The sequence below is a fragment of the Molothrus aeneus genome, chromosome 11, assembly GCF_037042795.1.
Source record: "Molothrus aeneus isolate 106 chromosome 11, BPBGC_Maene_1.0, whole genome shotgun sequence".
Taxonomy (NCBI): domain Eukaryota; kingdom Metazoa; phylum Chordata; class Aves; order Passeriformes; family Icteridae; genus Molothrus; species Molothrus aeneus.
This window is the reverse complement of record NC_089656.1, coordinates 7,699,510-7,724,492: the sequence shown is the minus strand read 5'-3', so window position 1 is coordinate 7,724,492 and position 24,983 is coordinate 7,699,510. Positions and strand designations below refer to the sequence as shown.

The following is a 24,983-nucleotide window of genomic DNA, read 5'->3' as shown; positions in this document are numbered from 1 at the left end:
ACATGGCTATTAAATATTAGTAAATATTGGTTTGAATATGGGATTAAATGTGTCATAGTGCAATCCAGCTGGTGTTGCGCCAGTGACATAGAAAATGGAGAAGTATTACCATTTTTTTAACATGTGCTTTATTATTTGGAAGTCTCATACATCTGAAGTACTGTTATAAGGAGCACCTGGAGGAAGATCAAACCTAGAAGCATGCATTTGAAAGGAAGAATTGTCTGTTATTAATGAAATATTTCAAGGACATGGAAAACAAGCCTTTTTGTCTTAGGTTTACAGGATTGTTCCACAAAAATGCACATTAACCTTATCACAATACATACAAATATTGTGGATGGACAATAGAAATCACCACCCTTCCATATGAGATGCATCAAGAATAAATTGTTATCCCTTATAATGTCAGAAACAGAAAAGGCACCATAATAGAATGTTTAGAAAAAACTCAGTTATGCCATTATATTTTGATTCAAAAGTGTAAGAATTACTGTCCTGACTTAAAACAAAAAGCCTTTCACACCTGTAAATTATCATTATAAACTTGTAAACCTTTACATTTTTTTCCAGAAGTATCAGGTGCAAATGCAAGGCGAATATAAAATCTATTGACTTATTAGATTACAAATACTACCCCATGAAAAAGCTGTAGTTACAAAAATATAAAAAATATTCTAACTCCCATTGTTAGATCTTAGTTTCAATCTACACTGCATTAAGAGTCCAAAGCCAGATCTGATTTGGACACATTCCTAGAGCAGGAAAGTGCTGTTTGTCTTATTTTCACATCATTGTTGTGACCTCCTCCCACGGTTTTGCTCTCTGGGTTTGTTTTATTTATTAGTGCATATTAGGATGCCAAGTGCTGGGTGCTGGCAGGTTGTATTTTTCAATGGGTGTAGCAGCATAAGTGCTCTCAGTGTGCTCTCCTCCCAGAAGTGCACTGCTCTGAGAAGAAAAACGTCATTTTTTCTCCAATCCTCCACAGCAGCTTTGTGTAGCAGCCATGCCATTTTCATCTATAACCTGTGACCATTTGAGAGGAATAAATTCTTCTCACAGGCCTCAGTAAGGAGCTGTGGGAAGCTCAGCCACGGCTAATGCTGGGTCAGAGACAGGGGCTGCTGTGGCAAGGACAGTAACTGGCAGCATCCCATCTTCCTCACATGAGAAACTGGCACAGCTTTATCTGGGTGCTCTTTCTCTAGCCCTTGGCTTTAGAAAGCTGGATCAGCACAGGGTGTTGGACCAGCTACAACAGCAGCCTCACAAAGTGCCAATAGACATTAAAATGAGTTTACTTCTAAATAATAACTTAAAATAAATGACTGGATTGAATGTGATATTCTTGATGAATAAACTCTGTAACAGCTGAGCCTAAGCCTGACAAATGCTAATGCCTTCACATCTGAATAGTGAAAGCTCTGCTTCTTTAGCCCTTTATCAGAGCTAGCAGAAGGTGTCCAGCTTCCAGCTCTAGAGAAACAGAGGCTGTCCTTTGTTTTGCAGGGAAGCTGGCAGAGATTAGTGGAGTCACTCAGCTGTACTCCCAGATAGCCACCTTGTTCAGCTGGGCTTTGAGAAGCACTCAGGATCGTTCAGACAGCAGTAGGACTGTGGAAGATTTAAGGGTCAGCTGTACTTTCATTTTCTTTATGCTTGGTGTAAGACTTTTTCCTTTAAATACCTTCCTCTTCATTAGAAATCAGCCCAGCATTTCTCCTGGTAACAACGTGTCAGGCTGTGCAAGTTCCAGCTGGATTTTGGCCAGCTCCAGGGGCTGTGGGGTTTCCAAACAAATGCTCCCCACAGACAGAGCGGTTCTGAAAGGGTTGTGTTTTACCCTACTTGAAAGGACTGACTGTACTCACATCTGCTTTGAGACACTAACTTACCCTGTTCCATGTGTATAAAAGATGTGGGCTAACAGGAGACTTGTGGAATTGTTATGGCAGGAAGTATTCAGTGCTCTTATGCTGGGATCATGTGTTGAATAGCACAGGAAGAAGAAGATTGTATTCCTTATTATGTTTCAGTTTCATAAAAATATTGTTCAAGCAGACACCACATTCACTCCTCTGATCAAAACTGTATATTCCATTCCAGCTGTGCTGGGATGGCAGGATTTCTTTTCAGCAGAATTTCAAAGGTATCTGCACACATCTGCTGAAGATTTTTTTTAAATAAGCACACTGTCCCTGCATGCTTGATCAGGTTAGGAGAACACTTAACAACAAAACCAACAAAAATTAAACCAAGCAATACCTAAAATGTAGGAGTTTTGATTTTTGTTTAGTAGAATTTTAAGATGGGAAACAATTTCCTATCTAAACAATTGAACTTGGCATTTCTGTTTTGTAAAACAACCCACATGACAGTAGTAATTTTAATGAGCAATTCCCTTCCCCAACCTATTGAGTCAAAAGTTCACAAATGTAACTTTCAATCAAGGCACAAAAACATTTACTGACTCTTCTCACTGTTTTCTTCACATTCTTCCCCTTCCCCTGAAAAAAAAACTTGGTGTAACAATATCTTCTACACCAGACATAACTTTAATAGTCCAATAAGTTGTAGCAGTATCTGAGTCTGGTTCTATCTACTTTGAATTCAGTTAAATTAGATAAACAGCACATTCTCAGCACATCATTGTTCATTGTCTGCATTTGCCTTGAAGGGGAAGGGATGAGGGGGGAAAAGCCACAGTAGTTTCATGCATATTTTTCAAGAAACTTTATGTGGAAGTCTTTCACTTTCTCCAGTAGGATCTTCAGCTTCTCTACTGGAGGAAGAATGGTCATTCTGAAAAATAATATTTAAAGAAATAAAAAAACCAACCCATATTATCTTCAGAACCAACTAAACTGTGATCTTTGCACAGATCTTGATCAATCTCAAGGCACAGCAAGTAACATGTTAAGTTTAACATATTTTTGATGTTATTATCACTTTTTTTGTATTTATACTTTAATTGAACTATACTCTTAAACTAGTGCAATTTGTTTCTATTGGTTAGAATATAGGAATTCAAGAACTGTTATTTTTTTTTGAGTGGTGTAGAAGATTATCAGTAAGAAATAACAGCAACTCAGTTTCCACTGTTGGGCATTTATGCCAAATTATACCCAGTTTTTAGAGCTTTAAGAAATGTCAGTTACAAGTAAATGTACATTTTTTTCTTTAATTTAAACCTGAGTGCAGAAGCATTAAAACTTTGCAACATCCCATTCTGCAGGTTTTAGTCCCTTTTTCCCTTCTTCTGCACACCCTGAAAATCCCATGGGGTGTGGGATTGCAAGGCCCCCAGAACACAATGGCTTTCCCACACTGGTGCAGGAATGGACTCTAGGTTTTCCCTGGAGCTGTGTGTACCCAGATCTGACCCAGCTGGCTGTGCTGCACAACTGCCAAGGCTAGAGGCACCCTCTGCTTTGTGGCTTCACACACAGAAACAACACAGCAGAGGGTGAGGAAGACTGAATTCCGTGACAAATTTTAGCTATCAGTGGCTTGGCTGGAGCAAAGTTCTGTTTATTGGAAGCAAAAGCAACAGTTTTGGTATTAGAATATTTAGTTCAACATCTTGTTTTGGTAAAGTTATACAGAGTGTTTAAGGAGCAGATTTATAGGGATGATACTGCATTTTTCATGCAGTTTCTCCCATATGGAAACAGCTTAACCCCCTCCTCCCCAAAAAAGAATGCAGGGAAATTTTTGTAATTCCAGAGCCAGCTTTAAAATTAAAGTCTAAACTATTAGTATTGTTTGTATTCCTGGAGAAGGCATTTCAAATGCCAGTATGTAAAAACAGAATAAAATAATGCCAGCAAGCTGTGAAAACACCATAAAAACTTGTACAGCTCATCTAGCAGATCAGGTCTTTGACCTTGCTGTCAGTCCACAGAAACTGTCCAGTGGAAACTGAGACAACATAAACTGATATAAAAATCCTTGCATTTAATCAGAAGAGAAAGAACTGGGATGATACTTTGCTTACTACTGCTACTTTGCTTTAAAACAAACAGAAACTGTACCTGAAATGGTAGGTTCCTTCTCTCTGGCCAAATCCACTTCCAGGTACAACACATATTCCAGTCTCTTCCAGAAGTTTCATGCAATAGAACATATCAGGTGCCATTTTGTGAGCCTAAGGGAATGGATGCCTCAGAATTATTGAAGTCTAAATATTCCTAACACATAGAATTTCGTAAGTGCTTTTTTTCCCCCCTGAAACCTAATGTTACATTATTAATTTCTTATTGAATTTACTAAGGAAGATGAGGAACAAATGCTAATGGGGCAGTTCACACTAAATTAACTAACAGCACTTCATGGAGGAACAGGGCTGAAGAACTTACACAAAAACTCACTTCAAAAGAAAGGGTTTAGGTAATTTTGTTATTCCCCTTGACTTGCTTGTAACTTTTGTCAGAAGTCTGAAAGTTGTACTTGGAAAAATCTAAGGCACTGACATTTGATAAGATTAATTTGGGAACTGTGTGTTCCAGTTCTGTTGGCAATTACTATTTTTTTCCCCAGAATAATCTGCTGCCAAGGAAGTCCCCTGATTAATAACTATGAGAGGTTCTTAAATATGTACAGGTTAGATAGCTAATCAAATAAGCAGCTGAAAAACAGCCCTATTTTTGTTCTCAGCTGTGCTAATGGAAATGAGTATTACAAATTAGGTTTCAGAGCTCTACTTAGGAACAGAGACTTATCATTTATTAACATAGGTTACTGTCCCAAAGGCAAAAAGGTGAAATTTGTAAGGAAAGCTCCAGCCCTCTTTCCCCTTCCTGGTGAATGGGGCTTCTCTTGCAGGGTCAGTAGCACACTGCCACTCACACATGCTGGTCCCCTTAACCCAGGCAAGGGCAGGCTAATTTGGAACTGCACAGGGCCAGCTACTTGTGTGACTTAAACACCAACATCCTTGGGGACACTCAGCCTGGGAGCCTTAGCACTGGGATGAAATGATCTGTTCTCTTTTCCTCTCTTCTAATAAAGGTCATGTTATATTTAAGATCATATACAGCCCATGAAATACTGCTTTTGTTCTCCATCTCTGGAATCAAAGTTCATCACTGGAAGTGGCAGGCACAGGTGAGAGGAGGTTGAAATGGATTGGGGTGAGAATGGCTGACTGACCTTTGCTTCCTCAATGGCTTTGGAAGGAATAAAGATCCGAGGGAAAGCGTACATGGCTCCTTGAAGGGGGTTGCAGTGAACCCCTGGGATCTTGTTAAACATGTCTTCTGTTAGTTTGGCTTTTTTGGCAAGATTGTTCAAAACAGATTCCTTCTCCTGTTTAAAAGGAAGGTGTTCAGTTGGACACATTTCAAGTAGCAATAAAACACCAGGAGAAATGATGATCTTTCAAAAGGCCCTTCTCAAGTGAAACACTGGTAGGGCTTTGCTGAGCTGTTAGAGCAAACAATGTTCTAAATTCCAGTTGTGCTCTTAAAAAAACAGTGCAAAAAGGCTTTAGCAGGGTACAATTACATTGTTGCAGACAGACAATAACCTGCAGAAGTCTCTATCTGTGTGCTCTCTTTTTACAGTCTCCTTCCTCAGCATCCACTCCTGGCTTTTTTTAGAGAGCATCTTAATTGAACTTTTGATTTGACTTGATAGGAGAAACAAAAGAAGACTCTTTGGTTTCTGTGCATAATTTGAGTTCCCAGTACTTAGGATAGGTTTGTGAAATGCACAAAAGAACAAGCATGTTATTGCTGACCTTTATGAACTGTGCATAAGATTCTTCTCCAGGTACTGGAGGATTCACCACAATATCCATGGCTGCTTGTCCTGAGACTGGAGGGCAAAGGCGAACAGAAAGCAGCTTAACGAGCTGTCCTTTGATTTCTGGGTGCAAGTTTATGACCTCCATGTAACCTCCTCTGTAGCCACATCTGTGACAAAGTGAACAGAAGAGATTGGTTAACTTCAAGTCTATAAATACAACAAAACAATGCAAATGATTGCAGAAGTGGAAAGACAATTGATGAGAATCTCACAATAGGTAAGATACAGCTTGTTGAAACAGCTGCCACACTGATATGGTTTAAGATGGAGCTGCATGACATGTCATTAAGTCCTAGTATCCCATACAGAGATAAGAGTGGACATGCAGCTTCCCTGGTAGGCAAGTTAACAATTAACATGGATCTTTAATCTTCAGAACAAGAGCATATGGCTGTAGCAGCATACATTTAATCAAGAAATTCTTTTTCTTCCATGTCCTCCTCCCCCAAAAAAACAAACCCAAACATGTGTAATATCCCAGCTGTTCCCTTTTGATTATTGAGCTGTTCCCTTGAATGTTGGAGGCCAATTTTCCTTTATCACAGGTCCAGATTGGGACTGTAGGATTTCACCTTTGTGGGACTGAGGCATTAGGTGTCTGAAATAAATACGCTAAATATTTGGTACTTTGAAAACCACTGAGTTAATCCATTACTCTGTGCTTGTTTTTCTTTTCTTAATAGTCTTTAGTTAAAATTAATAGAGGATTAATTATGGTGGATTACCTTCAGGTCAGTAATATGAAAGCGCTGTCCCACCAGATTAATGAGGAAGATGAAATAAAAAAAAACTAAATCAGACTTACTCGCCCATGTATCCCTTAGAGGTGGAGTGAAAAGAGGCCAGCTCAACATTGTTATAGTACTCGGGTCCCATCTCATACAGAATCTTTTTGAAAGAATGAAACTGGCATCCTTCAGAGTACACATTGTCCTGGTAAACCTGAACAGTCAGAAGACATTAATGTGCTCTGTTCCCCCAACTAAGGATAAAACACGGCCTTTTAGAGAGGCAGATCTGAACTGAAGAAACAGTCCTTACACTCAAAACTTCAAAGCTGTTAGAAGACACAAGGTTCTTTGTTGAGTATTAGTTACTGTAATGAGACTTTTTATCTGATGTCACCACACTTAAAGGCTGGGTCTTTGGAGACCAGCGAGCTCCATTGGATGATTTAACCTTTACTTGTATGTTTGAATTGATTTTCCTTCTGTTTCTTCCATTTGAAGTGGTCTGAGCACCATGTAGGTTTTTATGTCTGTTCCAGCAAAGTTCTTCCTTGTGTCCCCTACACTTTCTCTCTAGTTCAAACCCAGGTCAAGCCACCTGTTATATTGATCCTTTGATATTAAGAATCTTGCATGTCTCTTCATGTCTTAATATGATAACAGAGAGTCTGTTCCCTGTACTTAAGAAATGCCACTACCACACATGGAACAAATTGTACCTCATATGAGTACCCTTAGCTGTGCTTTGGAGAGAACAGATTATTTCATTACCTCATCAGCCAGAAGAAAAAGTTTTTCTTCCCATGCAAAGTGTATCACATCTTCAATGCACTTTCTGTTTTGCACCTGTCCTGTTGATTTTTAAAGCAAGAAAAAAGTTAGTGGAGTGTACACATACAAATCTTTTCACCCACACCTACTTAGATTACCAACTTTTCAAGAAGATATCCCTCTTCCTCAGAAAAGTGCTATTGAACTTTAGCATTCAGTTCACTAAACATGAAATTAAGGAGCACTTTTGGAAGAAGTATGGTACAAGGTAACTTAGTCCATCTCAAGCAAAGGCAGTGTGAGATACAGTACTCAATCAAGGACTTACTGAGAGTACTCTGTGTATAGCTAATGATTGTAAATGCTCCCATGCATGATGGTTAGGAGGGAGCTGGCTTCTCACCAATCAACCTCAACTACTCAAAAAGCTAAATTCTGAGAGAGGCTTGCCACTGAGTTCTGAGTTATTACAGTCATTGCTCTTCAGAAGCCAAGAGGCTACAGGCCATGCCAGAAGCAAGATCTTTCCTAAAGACCAAAAGTGACTGAAAGTCATTCCACAAGTCTGGAAAACTTCAGTGGAAGCAGCAGCTTCAAATAGGATCCTGTGAAGTGAATCTGCTCCCTCCTTTCTGGAGTTCCAGGACACTGGAAATATGTTTCTAAAAGTAAAGTCTGTCCTACTTAGAGCACTGATCTCTGGAATTCAGCTCAACATATTTGATATGTACTTAGGATTTGCCTGCAATGTCAAATGAATGAAAAAGGAAAGAAAATGGTCTTAAAACCCCTTCATAAAACAAAATTCCTACAGACCTGTGGGATTTCCGGGGTTGATGATGCAGAGGACTTTTGGGTTGCAATATGCCTTAGCTTCATTCAAGGCACGGCGAAGTTCGTTCACATTTAGAGCCCAGCAATTTTCTTCATCCAAATAGTAATTCACCTGGATAGCATCCAGTTCAGAGATGGCTGCTGAGTATAAGGGATACTGGGGAATAGGAATCATCACTCCTGTTCGGGATTTGCCACCTCCTGAGATCAGGATCTTTAAAATTGCCTGGGGAAAAAGTAGGAATTTAAAAAATAAAAAAGGTCATGCACCAGAATTAATAATATTCTCTGGAATTAGTTATTAAACTTCCTAAAAAGTGTAGAGTTAAGGTGGATTTCTGTCCTAGAAGCAGATAGTCAAAGAGAGTTATCTATTTCAAGTTGTTACTGGCTGAGTGAGGATGGTCTAAGCTTAATGGAATCCTCTCATGTCACAACTTCCAAAGATCATGCCCGATCAACTAAAAAATTTAGGAAAAACATTCTGAGCACAAGGCTAGAGGGCAAGTTGGAAACAGGAATATCAAGATCATTATCTTTTTGCTGTGCCCTGTTGTAAGCAAAGAAGCTTTAGCTAGTTCTTGCTTATTGCCTTCCATTCATTTTATCTCATTAACCACAAGAGACCAATAAATAAAACCAGAAATTAGAACTGGGGCCTGTGCAGATTCTCCCTTGGAACAGTGAAACCTGTTTTACATCAGGAGCAATTATGTTTTCATTTTCAAGTAACAGAATAGACCAAAGTCTGCATGTCTTGGGATGGAAATAGTAATATGTAGCTTATGCCCAGAAGATACAGGCAGAAAGGTAATGTTTATGCTAGGGTCAGTCCAGACAATTTCCTCGTGCCCAATGTCTGTGTGATGTGGAGGCTTTTTACATGTGAGTTAAATAAAACAGTGCACAAGGGGCAGGAAGCAGAGAGACTTCTTGCCTTTATAACCACGGGAGAACTCTGAAGTACAGGTGCAATCAAAGCAAGCATCCTTATCAGCATGTAATTGGCATCTAAACCCAAAAATATCTTTTCTCTCAGCAGCAATATCCTTTCATTTCTTTGTGATTCTAGTACAAAATCTGCTGTTCTGTGCCTCTCATCACATACTCAGCTGCTAAGCTAATGATTTATAATCAACATAATTTTGTACCCACGACAAGTTTAAAAATACCAAGCATCCAAAACATATAATCAGGACCAAATGCATATTTAAAAACTCTTTAACACCCTCTCTCCCCTGAGGTGTGAAACAATAGTTGTTTTATCTTTAGAAGGGCCAAAGAATGTGTTGTAGCGCTGGCTTTACATCAGTGGTGCAATCAAACCGGCATGGTGTAGATCAGCTGTGCTGCGCTGCCATTCCTGACAAGCTGCCAGTGTCAGAAACTCTGAAAGCCAATTGCCTGCCGAGCTCTGGGGAGCTGCCTGCCGGACCGCTGTCATTCTGAGCTCTGCCACTAGATGTCCTTTAAAAAAGCACCTTCACCCGCACGCTGCCAAAGGCTGCCTTCACAAGCGCCAAACTGCTGCTGCACTGCCAGCAACTGTGTCTGTGCAAAGGAGCAGAGACTGGTATTCCTGTCTTAACTTATCATACTTATCTTTGAACCTTGGTTGAACCCAAAACCTGCAGTTTTCGTCAAACAAACTAAAATACACAAACAGAAATAAATCTTTGGGATTTTCACTGGCATTGATCTGCACTAGCAGAGTTTACTTGGAAGAAGAGCTGAGAGTTCTCACCTCTGAGGTTCATTCCCTCTTCCCTCTTTCACTGACTGATACCCTCTAATCTTCAGTGTTTATGTGTCTTAACCACTGAGAACAACCATTATTTAGTCTGAATGCACTAAATCTTCTAAATTTATATTTAGGCACCTGTAGCTCATTTCATATTACCTCTACAGAAAGGTACAATTAATGTATACTAAGAGACTTTGCACACACTTTTAGCTGGCTCCTGACATTCACACTGGTTTTTTCACAGGATTGGATATTCATTGAATGTGGCTTCTTTGTCTGCCAGATCAAACTCACAGGACTTGGTGAGACCAGATGTTCAACAGGGATCTGTATTTGCAGAGGTAATTGATAAGATACAGCTTGTACCAAGAAGGAACAGGTTTCTTTTATCACTTACAGAAATGCCATCGCTTGCCCCGGTGGTGAGGTAAATGTTATCTGGATCTGCAGGAACCCCTCCATCTCTTCTCTCAATATATGAAGCCACATCCTCACGGATGCAATTTATACCTTGACTGGCAGTGTAGGATCCTGTGAAAAATGCAGGATGAGATGAGAATTGAGTGCAATGTACAACAGATTTTCTGTTACTAGCAAAACTCCTGAGCTGGTATTGGATGGAGTAGTTTGTGTATATGAGCCATATTTATATGGATCCCCAGGATGGGTTTGCTTTTTTTTCCATGGAGTAGGAAAGGGAGCTGGTTTGTTCATAGAGCAAAAGAATTAATTTGGAAGGAAACAAATACAATAAGCATCACTAAAATACAAAAATAACATACTGGATTGGTAAAAAGCGTGATTTCAAGCCTACTTTGCAAACTGGGACAACAATCCCATTCTTACTATCTTTCAGTTGCTTTCTTTATGTTGGAAGCACTCCTGGATGTAAACAAACTTCTATGTAAGCAATGGGAACAAGGAAAAGAGGCACCATGTGCAATAGAAAGGAAAGTAATTTCTTTTAATCCATGATAAATATAAGGGTTTTATTTGCAACATGAAAATAACATATTTTCTCCCACAGTCTGAAACCAAAAAAATCCTAAACTGCTTCTCTCCTTCCCCCACAGCATCTCCCACAACCACTTTTCACCAGAAATGCCTAGAATCTCCCCAATCTTATGTGCAGTTCACAGAGCACAACTAATAATCATAAATAAAAGGAGATGTTAGATGCCTGTGTGCATCACTGCCAAGAATGTGCAACAAACAAAGAGTGAAAATAAGCCTAGGTCAAGGTGAGGAATGAATCCAAGCTATGAAGCCTAAGACTGATGGACAAAGAAGTGACAAGTGTACATCTATTTTAGAACACTGTCAGGAAGCTGCAGAATCTTCTTTGCTTGTTGGGTGGAGTGGAATAATTATGCCTGACTTAACTCTTATCACTCTGTTATCTGCTAGTAGTCTGCCTGGTAGGACTTCTGTGAAAGCATGATTTAAAAAGACAAAGAACTTTTGCAAGCACTGCACAATTGCATGGGATAAAATGGTGATTCAGGGCACAACACTCCCTGATGTCCCAAACATTTACTTTTACAGGACTGGAAGTTATATTGGTGTACATGGGTGTTTGACCACAGCCAGGAGGACGCTGTTAAAGGAGGAGAACAAACCTAAGCTGTCCCTCTGTCTTGTGTTCCATTGGGTGCTGAGTCCTGCCACTCTGAGGACATACAGAACATTTAATTGCATTGTACTTCTACACTGACTTGTACTCAGTTGATGGCTTTGACTAGAACCCGTGTTTGCACTGTGGGATGCAAATAAATAAACCCAGTCCAAAAAGCTGCATATATTATGTATTTTTATATATAGGATGGATGTCTCAAATGCCTGGAAAGATATTCCAGTTATCCTACATGCAAAGTAAGTGGTGTCAGCAGAATACCAGAGAGTCTGGACACAAGAGAAATTGCCCAGTTTTGGACACAAGATGAGTCCTCAGATGAGGACATATCTGAGCCTTCATACATGGCCTGGGAGTAGCAAGACTCAAAACCATGAGTAGGGTTTTGCCAAATGGATCTTCATTGGAAGTGAGGGCATTCTAGTTCACTTCCAGAGGAAATTTCATACTCATATTAACTTTACAATTAATACCTTTAAATAGGCCGGTGTAGATATGAGTGCAACACTTCAAATGACTTTGACGCTATGTAGTGATTCCACCTTTGTGTTGCATTGACTAATTTGTTGAAAAATAAGGTTTTGAACACAACACAGTGGGGCCAGTTTTTCATCTTTGCTTTCTCACAAGAAAGGCAATTTCTCCTTCTCAGCCATGAAGAGAACAGCAGTAAGTTGTCAGACTACCAACAAAGTGATAGGGGTGACTTCCACTCAGCTGCACGTCCCAGTGCCTCTGGCTGTGTGTTTTGGGAGGCTGAACAGAGGCTGATGAGCTCCAGAGGCCAAGAGGAGGGGCTGGCACACCTTACTGGAGCCAGGGAGGGTGGACAGGGGGCAGAAAACAGTACAGCACATCAGTAAAGTCTACAGTGGTTTTAGTTGTCAGGAATTTAGAGGTACAGTTGTTCTTGGCATAAATTATTTCAAAATTAAAAAACATTTAGACACCAGAATCCAAATTTAGCCACCGAAATGAACAGTGTATATTCAGAATTATCATCTTACTTGAATACTGCAATTGTTTCAGGCCTACTTCCTCAGAATCTACTGAGCTAACAGAAATTATGGGAAATGTGTGATCTTCTGAAAAAAAGGAACACATTTCTGAAATATTATGCAAGACTGAATTCTTTATAACATGGGGTTATTGTGTCCCATGCCACCATGACCTTAAGGGGAAAGGAGCACCAAGGGGCCAAGACTGCTCATTCTGAGAACTCCTTCCACATCCCTAAATTAGACAATCATTACAAAGAAAGACTGAGTCAAAATTCAAATATATCCCCAGCAACTCCTATGTGCCAACAGTACCGTGTGAATTTATTATTCCAAAGTAAGACAGGAAAGGGATCCATTGAGCTAGAGGAACTTGTCAGTTTTGATAATGTGTTTTTAATGGTCTACATTAAAAGACAAACCAATACAAAGAAGGTGAAGATAAAACACATTCTGTATTAGGCTGTGTTGTCAAGCTTGAAATGCTGCTAATGCAATCACTGTTTATGTTTTGTTTATTTTATTATGTTTTGTTTATTTTATTAAGTTTCATAGCACCTACTCTCAAAATATACCAGTGCAAATAGGCACTGCAATCACAAAGATTAAGAAATATGCCAATTACTGTAATAAGTTCTCTGAAATGTCACTGTTTGCCTACTTGAAAGAAGGTAAGTGTGCCAGATTCTTTGCTGCGCCCAGCAGCTGTAACAGGATCTGCAGAGTAGAAATTCTCATGGCATTTGCCAGGTACAGGTAGGCAGCACAGTCACTAGATGAGAAAGAAATTGCCTCTTCCATTTCCTTTCTAATGAATATGCAAAGTTTGTGCTTATGTGGATATGACATGTGCACTCTTGTAGGAAGAGTAGCTGAAGAACAGAGCTCTGTAGTTCTTTCAAGAGTTATTTTACCTTGGAGAAATAGAGCTTTGACACCTTCAGTTAAAACTATCTCAGCAAGGTAAAAGACTCTCAGCAGTGTAGCTTTCCTTATCACCTTGGTACCTGAGTTTCTGATAGCCCAGAAACCACACTTGAACTGATGGTTCAAAATGAAGATCCAGGAGTGTGCACTGGATCAGCTGAGATGGACATATATTGTTTGTTGACACCAGCATTACAGGGACAGTGGGCTCCTTGGCAGAGAAACAACTGGAGAAGGTAAAACTGTAAAACCCTCCACCTAGTCTAAGTAGGAGACACAGAGCCCTGGATTAAGAGATGTCATACCAACAGAACAGAGCCTCTTTCCTGGTACAAAAACTCCTCAGCATTCCATTCAGAGTAATGCCTAGAAGTTATTGTGGCAAGGGCTCCATAGAAGCATAACCCTCACCCTCTGCTCTGGGACAACTCCCACCAAAAATTCGCTCCATTGGTCACCATCTGCAGGTCACACTGCAAACCTGCCCCCACCAGCTGCAGATATTGAACCAGCTGTGTTTTTCTAACACCAGAACAGCTGCAGACACTGAACCAGCTGTGTTTTCCTAACACCAGAGCAGAGCCTTACCTAAGCTGTTTCCTCCACAGCCCTGCAAGATCCGCCTGGCGCGCTTTTTGGCGTCTTCGGGAAAGCTCGGGCTGTCCAGCAGGTTTGGGTACGTACACAGGGCCACCACCTGCAGTGCCAAGAACATGTCAATTGGCCACTTTTCATTAGTTATTTTAACTTAGTTAACTTTATGTTAACTTTCCTTGGAAATGAAGATCACAAATACTGGCTAATTTAAAAGAAAGGTTATTGATGAAGAGTTTGCAGTTGTTTTTTTTTAAGGGTTGTTCTCACAGAAGAGAAAATGTCTTATCAGGTTCCAAGTTAAGCTGGTAAAAACAGTTCTAGAATTATTAACTATTTTTATTACAGACAGTGAAGATTCCAGGTAAGCTAAGCATAGTGCAAACACAGTAAAGCACAGTTAACTATTCCTATGTTATCTCTAAGCAGCTCTATCCTCCATGCCTTGTGTATTACTAGCCCACTTTTATTGACAAGAAATCAAGATTTTAAATATGGAGCAGAGCTGAGAAATACAATCACATTTTGAAGTCCTAGTGGCATGTTCTAATAATCTTTCCCCAAAAAAACTTCTAGTTCCTACTGATTTGAATTCATGGGAAATATTTAATTAAAAAAAGAAATGGTGATATAGAACATAGTAAAAGTAGAAACACAACCCAGCAGAATTAAATTAATGAAGGAATGTAAGACACAAAGAATTGAGAGGTCTTTCTTGAGATCAGCTTAATTTATTCCAGTCTCTCTCATTTAGATGCTTAAATGGTGTAATGTGGACAGACTGTTGTCATCTTGTGGGACAATGGCAATGAATTAATCCATGTGTGCACACAGTCATGGGAAGAAAGGATTTCCCATTTTATTTAATAACATTGGAATAACCTGTAATACATTTGAATAATTTAGAAGAAGCTCACGTCTCCCTATTTTGCTGCATAGCTTGATTTTGTGATCTCATCATCTGGACCCTCAGCTTAATAAAGCTTCAATTTGTCCTGGAACTCTCTGAATTCACATTATTATAGACAGAGAAATTTACATGAGGGTGTGAGGGATGCTCAGTAAATAAGATAATACTCATTTTAACCTTATTTGTGTTTTAGGAATAATGTACAAATATGAATTCTGTTGTAATCTTTCCTAAAAGTTAACCTGCCAATTAGCTTGCCCAGAGGTAAAATGTGCAAAATGAGACACAGTACAAGTATTTGAACCCAGCTACATGCAGATTTCAAAGTATTCTCTCAGATGAAGAAAGGCTTTTGTTTTTTTCTTTAAAGAGAACCCCTTCCTTTCCTGAAGAGCATTGTTGATAATGAATGTGCTGACTGATAACACAGAAGTGGCAGGAAAAAATGTGGGTGGGGAATGATATGGGAACTAAGGAAAGCTACTGTGTTAAAAGAGGATAAGCAGCAAACAATAGGACTTTGGCTCAGAAATGAACATTTTAAATTCTTTACAAAAGAACTATTTTAAGTCTAATTGTATCTAGAGAATCAATTATACTAGCACCTATATCAGACAGCTTTAAGGCATTCTAATAAAAAATGAATAATAATATTTTAGTAGCCTTACCTGACGGAGGAAGGTGATTGGTCTCTGTCCCATTGCATGTGCATCTCCAATGTTGGCTTTAATCACTTCAGTAAAGGGTTTTTTGATTCCCTAGAAAGGGATCATTCAGAATGTTTTGTTAGGGCTGTAGTAGAAGATTCTTTTTTAGTATCTGTCATGTGGCTGTTACAGCTACAGTGTTTAATGTAAAGCTTAATGCATTTCTTATACAACACTGCCAGGAAATCTTAAATGGTTTACAGAAATATTGTTGACTGTGACACATTTTTAAAGGCTGGCTTTTATTTTTCTGCTAGCTGCAAGTAAGAGACTGACTTGGCTGGAAACCACATATTGAAGTAGAAAAGACGAAAAAAAGGCATTTTGAGTTGTCAGTATTAGAGCAATTTCTTTGAGACACCTAAGGGAGGGATGGATCAGTCAAGAAGCTAAAAAGACTTGAGGATATTTGAGAAACCACCAATAAAAGAAACCTCAAGACCTTTAGTTCCTTGAGAGTAAAAACAAAAAAGTGCTTATTTATTTTATACTTAGATTAAGTATTCCTTGTATGATGACCGCACTTTTCCATGTAGAGATGGTTCACAAAATATATCCTAGTGAGGCTCTTTATGATAAACAGAAGTGCTAAATAATCACCATGAATATTTAAAAGCTTCCTAGTCTCCAAAATCTGAACAGACAGCCATTTTTCCTGTGAGAAACTGAATACATCATGAGAACACAGGGAAAGAAGTTAATGAATGTTGATTAGCAATCTCAGCTCTTTAAAAAGCAAAATAAAATAAGGGCATGAAAAAGGCAAGGCACTGACTGATTCAAAAAACCACCAGTGGTTTAAATAAAAAATATTAACTGAAAGTAAAGGCCAACATTACAAGAAAAATAAGTGAGAGAGGCAATAATAAATTTAGAGTTATTCTGATGTATATTTCAGAGGTAGTAGGGAGGCATCCTAACAGTGACAGAATTGTCACATGGACTAAGGAACTGCAAAATCAGACTGATTAGTTTTCTGTAGAAAATGACCTATAACAACTTACTCTGGGTATGGACTCAGACAGCCTCTTCCTGGTCCATGTACTTACAGCCAATTACTGGATTTGGATATAAAATATGTAGCTGGCAAGCCTGAACTAATTTCTGCTTTTCCACCATGGACTATGGAGTTGGACTTCAATGGCAGCCCAGAAGCCAGATGTGGAAATAACAATAATACAGGTAGTCCCCAGGGACAGAGATTCCCAGGTATGCCAAGATTTGGAGGTTCAAGGCTGCACAATCCCCAGTACCCCACTGGCTGGATCCAGTCCATTGTATATCTGAGAGCCTTTGGGGGTTTTCTTTTAAAATTCAGTATGTAGTTAGAAATGGCATTAGGACCAGACAACTGGGCTTACATGATCCTGATTGAAAAGGGTCAATTTTATATGGCCTTACATTTAGCAGCAATTGAAAAAAAAAAGTTCACTTAAAATAATTGAAAGTGACACACTGAGTCCATCAAGTAATTTGCTTTTATGCTTGTTGATCTAAGTGAGCACCCAAATTAAGAGCTGCATTTCAGCTCTAAATAAAAAATTAGAAATAGGGATGTCAGATAGACATTACACTTATCTGAGGCTGAAGTTTAGTAATTTATGAGTAATGTAAACATAGAAAGGAGAAAATGTGAATGGGATGTTGATAATCTCAGTATCAAACTGTAGAGCAGCAGGAAAAGGGCTGCAACAGGTCATGGATTTATTTCACTGCAGAAGGCTGAGCAGTCTTTAACCATGTCAGCAACACACCTGAGCTGAGACAAGTTATGCCCCTGCAAGCCAAGGAGCACACAGGGGGAGCAGGAACTGGGCCACTGGAGTTGTTTTGCTCTCCTCTAGGGGTGCCCCAGCACATCTGGACTCCCATGGCCTCTGTGGGTGCAGCCAAGGTGTGCTCCACAGGCAGCCTGGCTGCACTGAAACAGGCAAGGCTTTGCAAAAGGGAAGCTTGCATAACAGGAGCTCTAATAACAAACTCGTGAGCAGTAGGTTCCAGACTGATTCTCCTGCCTTGTGAGGAGGGTAGAAACCACATCAAGGAGGAGAAAAATGCCCAGCCCTACAAAACAAGCTCTGCTCCAGCTCCTGCCTTTGGCGGCACCTCACACTGTGCTCACAACGTGATTCAGCTTCAGCTTGGAACAAGGCCAGGCTCCTGCCACTCCTCTGACAGGGGCAGCAAACAGATCCATGGTAGTAGCCCTTTTTTAAAGCTGTAGAAGCCATCTTTCACCTCCACATGTAAAAGAGAAAATATAAAAACAGGTATTGTCTTTTAGTAGGCATCTTCTGGACAATGAAAGGATTTTAATGGAATAAAAGAATCTTCCAGGATTTGGAATATGCTCTTTGGAAATGACTTCCTTCAACTGTTACTTCTGTCTCTCTACTTTTTTTAGAGGAAATGCATCTTTTAAGAAACCTGATGAAACCTGAAGCAAGCCAGACATAATTATTCTAACAACTAAATATCACACAAAGTTGGGAGAAGGGATTTTTATACATGAACTAGAATTCATTAGCACAAAGTCAATAGAAATCTTTTTGCAGTTAACCAGGTTTGGGGAAGTTTCCTCTTCCCCTAGACATCCCCAGAGCCTCAGGAAACCCATCAGGAAAGGAGAACAGTATGAAATGATGAGCTGTCTCTGAAGGAGAGTCATGATGGAAGAAGTGTTGGGAGAATTACTTGATCAAAGAAGCAATGTGATGCCAGAAAATACAGCACCCCAAAGAACTACCATGAGGGCAATGCCCTGCCAGGAGTTTTAGTGTACCTGGAGGTTCCCTTTACAAAGGTACCACCTGACAGTGCTGGCAAACTGCAGAATACCACCGTGCCCAGAAAGAATAAGAATGGCCCAAACTGACCTGACACTGTCTTTGTTAAATCTTCAGCAAATTTCAAAGGAAAGCCATCACTCAGGGGAGAGCATGTGTGGATTTGGAAATGGCAATAGGAAAGAATTGAAAAGAGTTCCCTTGAGGAGGCCATGAAAATGTGAGCTGCTTTTAATCCCAGAAGAGAACTGTGGTATTACAGCTATTTCTGAATTTCAGAATTTGCCTGCTCCTGGCTGCTCCCAATTGTCTCATTTTCATTGCCATGGCTTTGTGCCTCCTCTTGATGGGTATCAGGCAACAACATCACACTATGAACCACTGCACTATTTCCTTGAGACTGCTTTTGCTGTGACTTGCACAAACAAGCCCTACAATCAGAGCTGGCAAACCCAAACATTTCAGCATGGCTGAGATCTACACTGTAGTAGCCAAGTTACTTGCTTGCTTTTTTCTCTCCTCCTCTCAAGAGGCCAAGAAAGCACTGCCCAGAGGCCCTTAACTAATAGGGACCTGAAGACCTGAATTAGCATTCCAATCTTTTTATTAAAACTGCTCACAGCAGAAAAATAAACCTGACCTGCTTACCATGGAGTAAGGCTTTGAGTTTGTATTATGCTTGTGCAATTCAAGCTGACATGAGCTGTTTTGGGGAGGAAGGAGAAGGCAAAATCTGGATTTTGACTTAAAATGGCAGTGATGACTTGCATGTCCCTCATATCACATGAGAAAATCAGTGGGACTGACCATTAATTGGCAGATCTGATTCAGAGATTACAGAACAGGACTTGTCCTCAGGTTACTTTTTCCTGACACATTGATCAAAGTGGGTTTGCATTCAGAATTTTTGCCTATATAGATAAACCACTAGATTTCATAACAGAATTAAATGATAGAATTAAAATAATGCTCATTAGAAAGTGATTAGACATTAAGACCCACTTAACTTGGAGAGCTACTGGAAAAGGTCTATTTTAGAATAAATTTTGCTAATGTATTCAACCAGAAAATATCAAAAACTGGATTCTGTGGGTTGTGAGCTTCTGAAAATATGATTTTGATAATTGTGCTCTTGAAACCAGTTTTCTTTCACCTTCATCTGCAGTAGTTTCTGGCATCTTAAAAACCATGGGTTTTACTACAGATTCACTTATGTATGCAACATGTACAGACAACTGAGGAACAACAGTTCTGTCTTAATGAGGTCAGATGCTCTTGCCTGGAAGATACTTCCTTCGTGTGCACACAGTCACGTATTCAAAGCAGAAAATTACAGGATGGTAATTTAAGCTTAGCATCTTTCATTACTGGGTGTACCAGTCAATCTTGTCTCTTTTTCTTGGCATGTTAAATTATATTTCTGCATGTCATTGTCTAAATTGTGTTTTATCTTTCCAAAACTCCCAGGAACACAGTCAACTCACATTTACAATTAAGGCTGGATTCTAAGTCAGATTTTTCTATTCAATTTTAAAGTCTGATGAATTAGTGAGGGAAAAAAAAAAACTCTACAGTATTTTAATCAAAATACTTCAGCAGAAGCTGCCTGAGATTTCAGTTACTTAAGTAGAAGGATTTTGGTAGTTTTATTGTCTAAATAGCAATGTAGGGAGTGAACAAGTGGCTTGAATAAACTTGAAACAGGAACCTATTTGCAATAGCTATGCAAATGAAAAGCGTGGGCACAGGAGATGAATGGACAACCCTTTTGCTGTAAAGGTAACAGAAAAATAGGGCCTTCAGTGTATAGAAAGTGTATAATGCCAGTGAAGGCCCATGGCTCCAGACCCAGGGTTGGGATGTGTTACCCACCTGTGCTATCTGAAGGAACTCCCTACATGCTACCAATGTATCCCTGCACACCATCCCTCTCCCCCTTTCCACCCTACAGTTCTCTTTCAGCAGCTTGAAAGTTTGCAAGGACCTTGTGTGCCTTACACTGGGCCAGGCCCTGCTTCCAACGTCACCTGAGCTGACCTGTGGATCCTGCAATGCTGTTTGATTTGCACAGGCTTTGCCAGGAGATGTAAGGCAGCTTAACCTAACACAGAACTTGACATTATATAAAACCCAATCAGGAACTGGGGAGAAAAGGAGTGTATAGGTGAAATGTCAGAGTAACAGATATGAAGGGATTTTCCACAACAAGGTCAGTTAAAATTAGCATGAATACAAAGCAACAAATCAGGTATGTGTCCTACCTGGGTAAAGATAAGTTAGTTTGTCATTGCTGATTAGGTAAAGAGAAGGCCTCTTCTCAGACCTTGCTTTATTCTTGCATTGATTTGTATTCAGGAGCAAATTTCTAGTCTGAAATGTAATTAAAGTCAATACTTGATACAGAGGCCATTTGTTACCAAGTCTATACAAAGGGGGTAGAAGAAAGGTCTTATTTGAGAGAGTTCTATTTAGAGTGTAATCCTTTATTAAAATATGCCTGTGCCCTAGCTTTAAAAAGTTGCCAGAAACACCAAGGAAAATTTTTGGAATTAGTTCTTTCTGTCATCTTAGTAAGTCAGAATCAGCTGATTTCTACCAATAGCAAAAAAGAAGAGAAAAAGGGTTTTCACTTTCAAAGCATGACACAATTTCAAAATTATGAAAAAAAGGCTCAGGAAAGCAATCCAATCACTGATTTTGCATGAAGATTTCCCTCTTGAAAGATTTAATGTAGCTCAAACCCCTGATTTTCCACCTAGATGAATACAGGACACAAGCCAACAAAACTTGTGAAATCCAGGTACAGCATGCCCCACCTGTATTGGGCAATCAATCTTAATCTGCTTTAATTGAGTATTTTACTAGTCACTTACATTGGCTTAGTCCCAGGCTAAAACTAATGCCTCACTTTTATTTGTTCTTTTAAGGAATATCCCTTCAATTGTCCAGTCAGAGACTTCTTGAGTAACATTTCAGTCCTTATTTCTGTGTGCACTGTGGAGTTACAGCTCCTGTTGTGATCATTTGCAGTTAATATAGAGAAGCAGCAAGTGCCAGAGAGAATAACAGAGGAGCTGCTCTTTGGGATCTGAGACAGCAGAACAAACCTCAAGGAAGATGAAAGCTTACACTGTGCAAACAGCTTCAAGTAGATGTTTTATAGTCTCCATAACAGCTCTATGAGTATTAACAAGTATGAAGAGTAACCAAATGGAATCAAGTTTAAACAGGGAGAGCCTCTATCACATCTGATTATATACAATGGCTGCTGCATTTAGGGTGCTTTTAGTTCAGAAACAAATTACCTAAAGGCATCTGGGCAGAAGAAGATAAAAGATTTACTGCCATTGCTTCACCCCTGCCTGTTCTTGTTACCCCTACCCACTGCAGTGTTTCCACCTCATACCAGGGAGCCTGTGCTCTCCTGCCTGTGCAAAGCTCCCTCCCCATCAGATGTAGAAGAGTGTTATGGGGCAATTCTTGCTGTTAGTGAAGAGTGGCCATGGATCTAGAGATGCTGTGGGAAATCTCCTTCCTCTTTCCTGAAGTGGCAACCACTTCAGCCTCTTCCCTTTATCCATCAGTGTTAATTCTGCTGGCAGTGCTTGGCCTAACCCTGTGAGCTAAGATTGAGAGGGCTGGAAAAAGCTGTACAACTTAATAAAAAGGAAACAAAGACATGCTATTGATGTGTGAGCACACAGAATTAAATTTCAGACACACACACAAAAAATAGACAATTAGATAACCTATAGTACTTTACTTATAAGGAACCTAGGCATTACTCAACACTGTATGCTTTAGCAGACAGCTTGATTAAACAAGAGAATGAATTAACAGTATTTTTCTCAGAAAAGAGGAATGAGTAACTTGAGAAGTGTGGAAGCAAGTAAAGGATTTCTACTGAAGTTGATTAGTGTTCTCTGCAGATGCACTGTCTCAACTTTTGCAGTAATTCTGTCCTCCTTCCCTGCCAGCTGGGAGGTTTGTTTGCCTTACTTGTGTTAAAGCATAGTCACCTCTAGGAATGCTGGTAGCCATTATCAATGGCAAACATTATTTCATGAGACTGGTTCCAGGAAAAAAGAAATTAAATAGAAAATGCCACATAAGTAAGCACAACACTAAACTGACATAAAAATCTTTTAATAAAGCGAATGCCAATGATTTGCTGTTATATTTTTTCAAAAGTGCACAGTAGATTATTCTTTCTGCCAGTGATTCAGCTGGTACCTGGAGTAAGCAGGGGAGCTGGGAGGAGTTTGTGAAGGGCCTTTTATATTTGTTTTGTCAAGTAATATCTCCTGCTCAGTAATGTTAACTTGAAAACAAACATACTCAGGGAGAACACTGGAAGATTTTATACTCTGGAAAATGCATCCACTAGGGAACCTAGTTACATAAACACAATGACACCTTTATAAACAAGTTTTGAGGCAAAAATCAAAACAGATGTTCCAAAATTAATTCTTCATTACCACTCTGCAGTTTTAAAGTGAAATTCAAAAAAAAGAAGTTATTTGTAATAATTATTGAGTTAGACATAAATAGTTGATGCATATACTACAGTGCACTGAAAACAATGCTTCACCTTCTAAAACAAGGGGAAACAAGTAACACTAAGACCAGAGAATCACCAGTTTACTCTCATGGTTAGAATTGCTGTAGCACGTTTTTGTTCAAAGCACTTTACATGAACTAATGAAAATGGTCTTGCAGTACCTGTAATAAGGCATTAGAAAGACTCTCTAAAGCAGTGACAGCATGGAATAATATCTAAAATGATAGAAAAACTACTCTGCCAAATGCTTCATCAAAACAAAAATGTGTCCTTGTGATGAGAGGGGAAGCCGTGGTTTGAACAGCAGAGGCAAAAAGCCATGTCTGTATTGCTAAGGGTTTTTTATTATCTTTTGTTTCAATACTCGAGGAATAAGAAAGAAATATGAAGAGTAAAATAGAAGCACTGACTGATTTGGATGCTTTATTTAGCACATACTGGCCCAAACCCTTAGGATCTGCTTTATTATCTGATCTGCCAAAGAGGACCAACCACCTACAACTTTGGGCAGCGTTACTGAGTGTTTGTGCTCTGAAGGTTTGTCCCTGGGCACCTCAACTTCTGCAACTAAAAAAAAGGAGCATTCTCGGTGATCTCCTCGGATGATCCAGAGCAGAGCTGGGTGAGGCTGCGGAGCAGTGCCTGGAGAGCCGGGCCAGCTCACCTGTCAGGAGCCAGGTGCCTCCTGCCCCGGCCAAGGCAGGATCTCTGAAATCCTCACGAAGGACTCAAACGCTCTATCAGTATGATGAAAGCCGGTCACTCACCCCCTTGTATAACACAAAGGACACGGGATTGCAGCAAAGGGTCAAAGTGGCCGGAGAAATGTAAACACTGCTTTATGGGGGTGTCCCGTATCTGCCTTAGGCAGCCAGTGACACAGGATAAACAGTAGCCGGCCGGAGGGTTCCTTTGTTTCGTGCCTCTGCCGCCTCCCGTGGGAAGGGCAGCGGGGCCGGGGGTGCCGCAGCGGAGCGGGGCCGGGCACAGCGCGTCCGGCCACGGCTCGGGGCAGCAGAGGGATGGGGAAAACGCTGCTGTGCTCCGGGAGTTTTTAACTCGGTAGGAAGCTCTGCAGCGGCACTCGCGGTGCCTCCCGCTTTCCCGAGGCTTCCACAGGGTCACGTCTCAGCCCCGCGGGGTGTCACGTCCCCGCCGAGCCCCGCCACATCCCCAGCCGGGAGCGGCGGCGGAGGAGCGCCCGGGGCAGAGCCGGTGCGGCTGCAGGAGCGCGCCCTGCTCTGTCCTGCCCCGCCCCGCCGCCCCTGCCTCACCTTCCGCAGCTCCTTCTCGATCTCCCCGGCTTTCAGAACGATGGGGCCGCGCACTGCGTATTCCACCGCCTTCACTTGCGGGTTCATGGACTCCAGCGTCAGGATCTTCTCCCTGCTCGCCTTCTCGTTGATCTTCACGGCGGAGGCCTTGGCAGCGCTGCTCCAGCGCACCGTCCCCTCCCGCCGGGGACCCCGCGGCTGCCGCCCGGCCGCCAGCGAAGCGGCGCAGCGCAGAGCCATGTCCGTCCTTCCGCCCCGGCAGCCCCCCGGCCCGCGGCCGCACAGCCGTGCCGCAGCTTGCCTGGCAACCAAGACAAACCGATGCATGGTCGTTCGGGTAGCTCCCAAAGCCAGATGAAGGATACGAGTGCTGGGGATCGGTGTGTTTTGTAGTCGGAACCGGGCGCTAGCCAGATGCACGCGAGCAGGAGAAATGCCGAAGAGCTGGCACAGTTACACGTACACGCTCGATCCTCTCATGTCCAGATCCCGCAAACTTAGCTGCAATGGATACAAGTGATCTTGCAGCGTTGCGATGCTACCACAGGAGCAGAATTAGAAATAGAAACAACCATTGCATCTGAATAGCGCTGCAGCCCCCTGCCCCGACAGAAGTGCCCGCGCTAGTGCTCTGGAAGAGTCCCGGGCAAACCCATCCTTTTCCCAGCCGGCGCTGGCCCCGGCCCCGGGGCGTGCTAAGGTGTG

At 40.8% G+C, this 24,983-nt stretch overlaps 1 protein-coding gene across 1 annotated transcript; it reads right to left on the bottom strand.

Moving 5' to 3' along the window:
* Window positions 1-105: 105 nt before the first annotated feature.
* On the bottom strand, window positions 106-24,921 carry GPT2 (glutamic--pyruvic transaminase 2). The gene is made up of 11 exons (XM_066557342.1): window positions 24,279-24,921; window positions 15,619-15,708; window positions 14,035-14,143; window positions 10,286-10,419; window positions 8,127-8,370; window positions 7,311-7,390; window positions 6,617-6,753; window positions 5,744-5,918; window positions 5,155-5,310; window positions 4,038-4,150; window positions 106-2,805 (listed from the first exon to the last, which is right to left on the bottom strand). The coding sequence occupies exons 1-11, from the start codon at window positions 24,603-24,605 to the stop codon at window positions 2,715-2,717; spliced, it is 1,656 nt and encodes a 551-aa protein (XP_066413439.1). The 5' UTR covers window positions 24,606-24,921; the 3' UTR covers window positions 106-2,714.
* Between the last annotated feature and the right edge of the window lie 62 nt (window positions 24,922-24,983).

Excerpts from the sequence above, each read along its gene's own strand:
- GPT2 (XM_066557342.1), bottom strand. The coding sequence starts at position 24,605 with ATGCATCGGTTTGTCTTGGTTGCCAGGCAAGCTGCGGCACGGCTGTGC. Across the intron at positions 7,391-8,126 it reads CAACCCCGGAAATCCCACAG|GACAGGTGCAAAACAGAAAG; the intron begins GTCTGTAGGAAT and ends AAAAATCAACAG. Across the intron at positions 6,754-7,310 it reads TTTTTCTTCTGGCTGATGAG|GTTTACCAGGACAATGTGTA; the intron begins GTAATGAAATAA and ends CTGACTGTTCAG.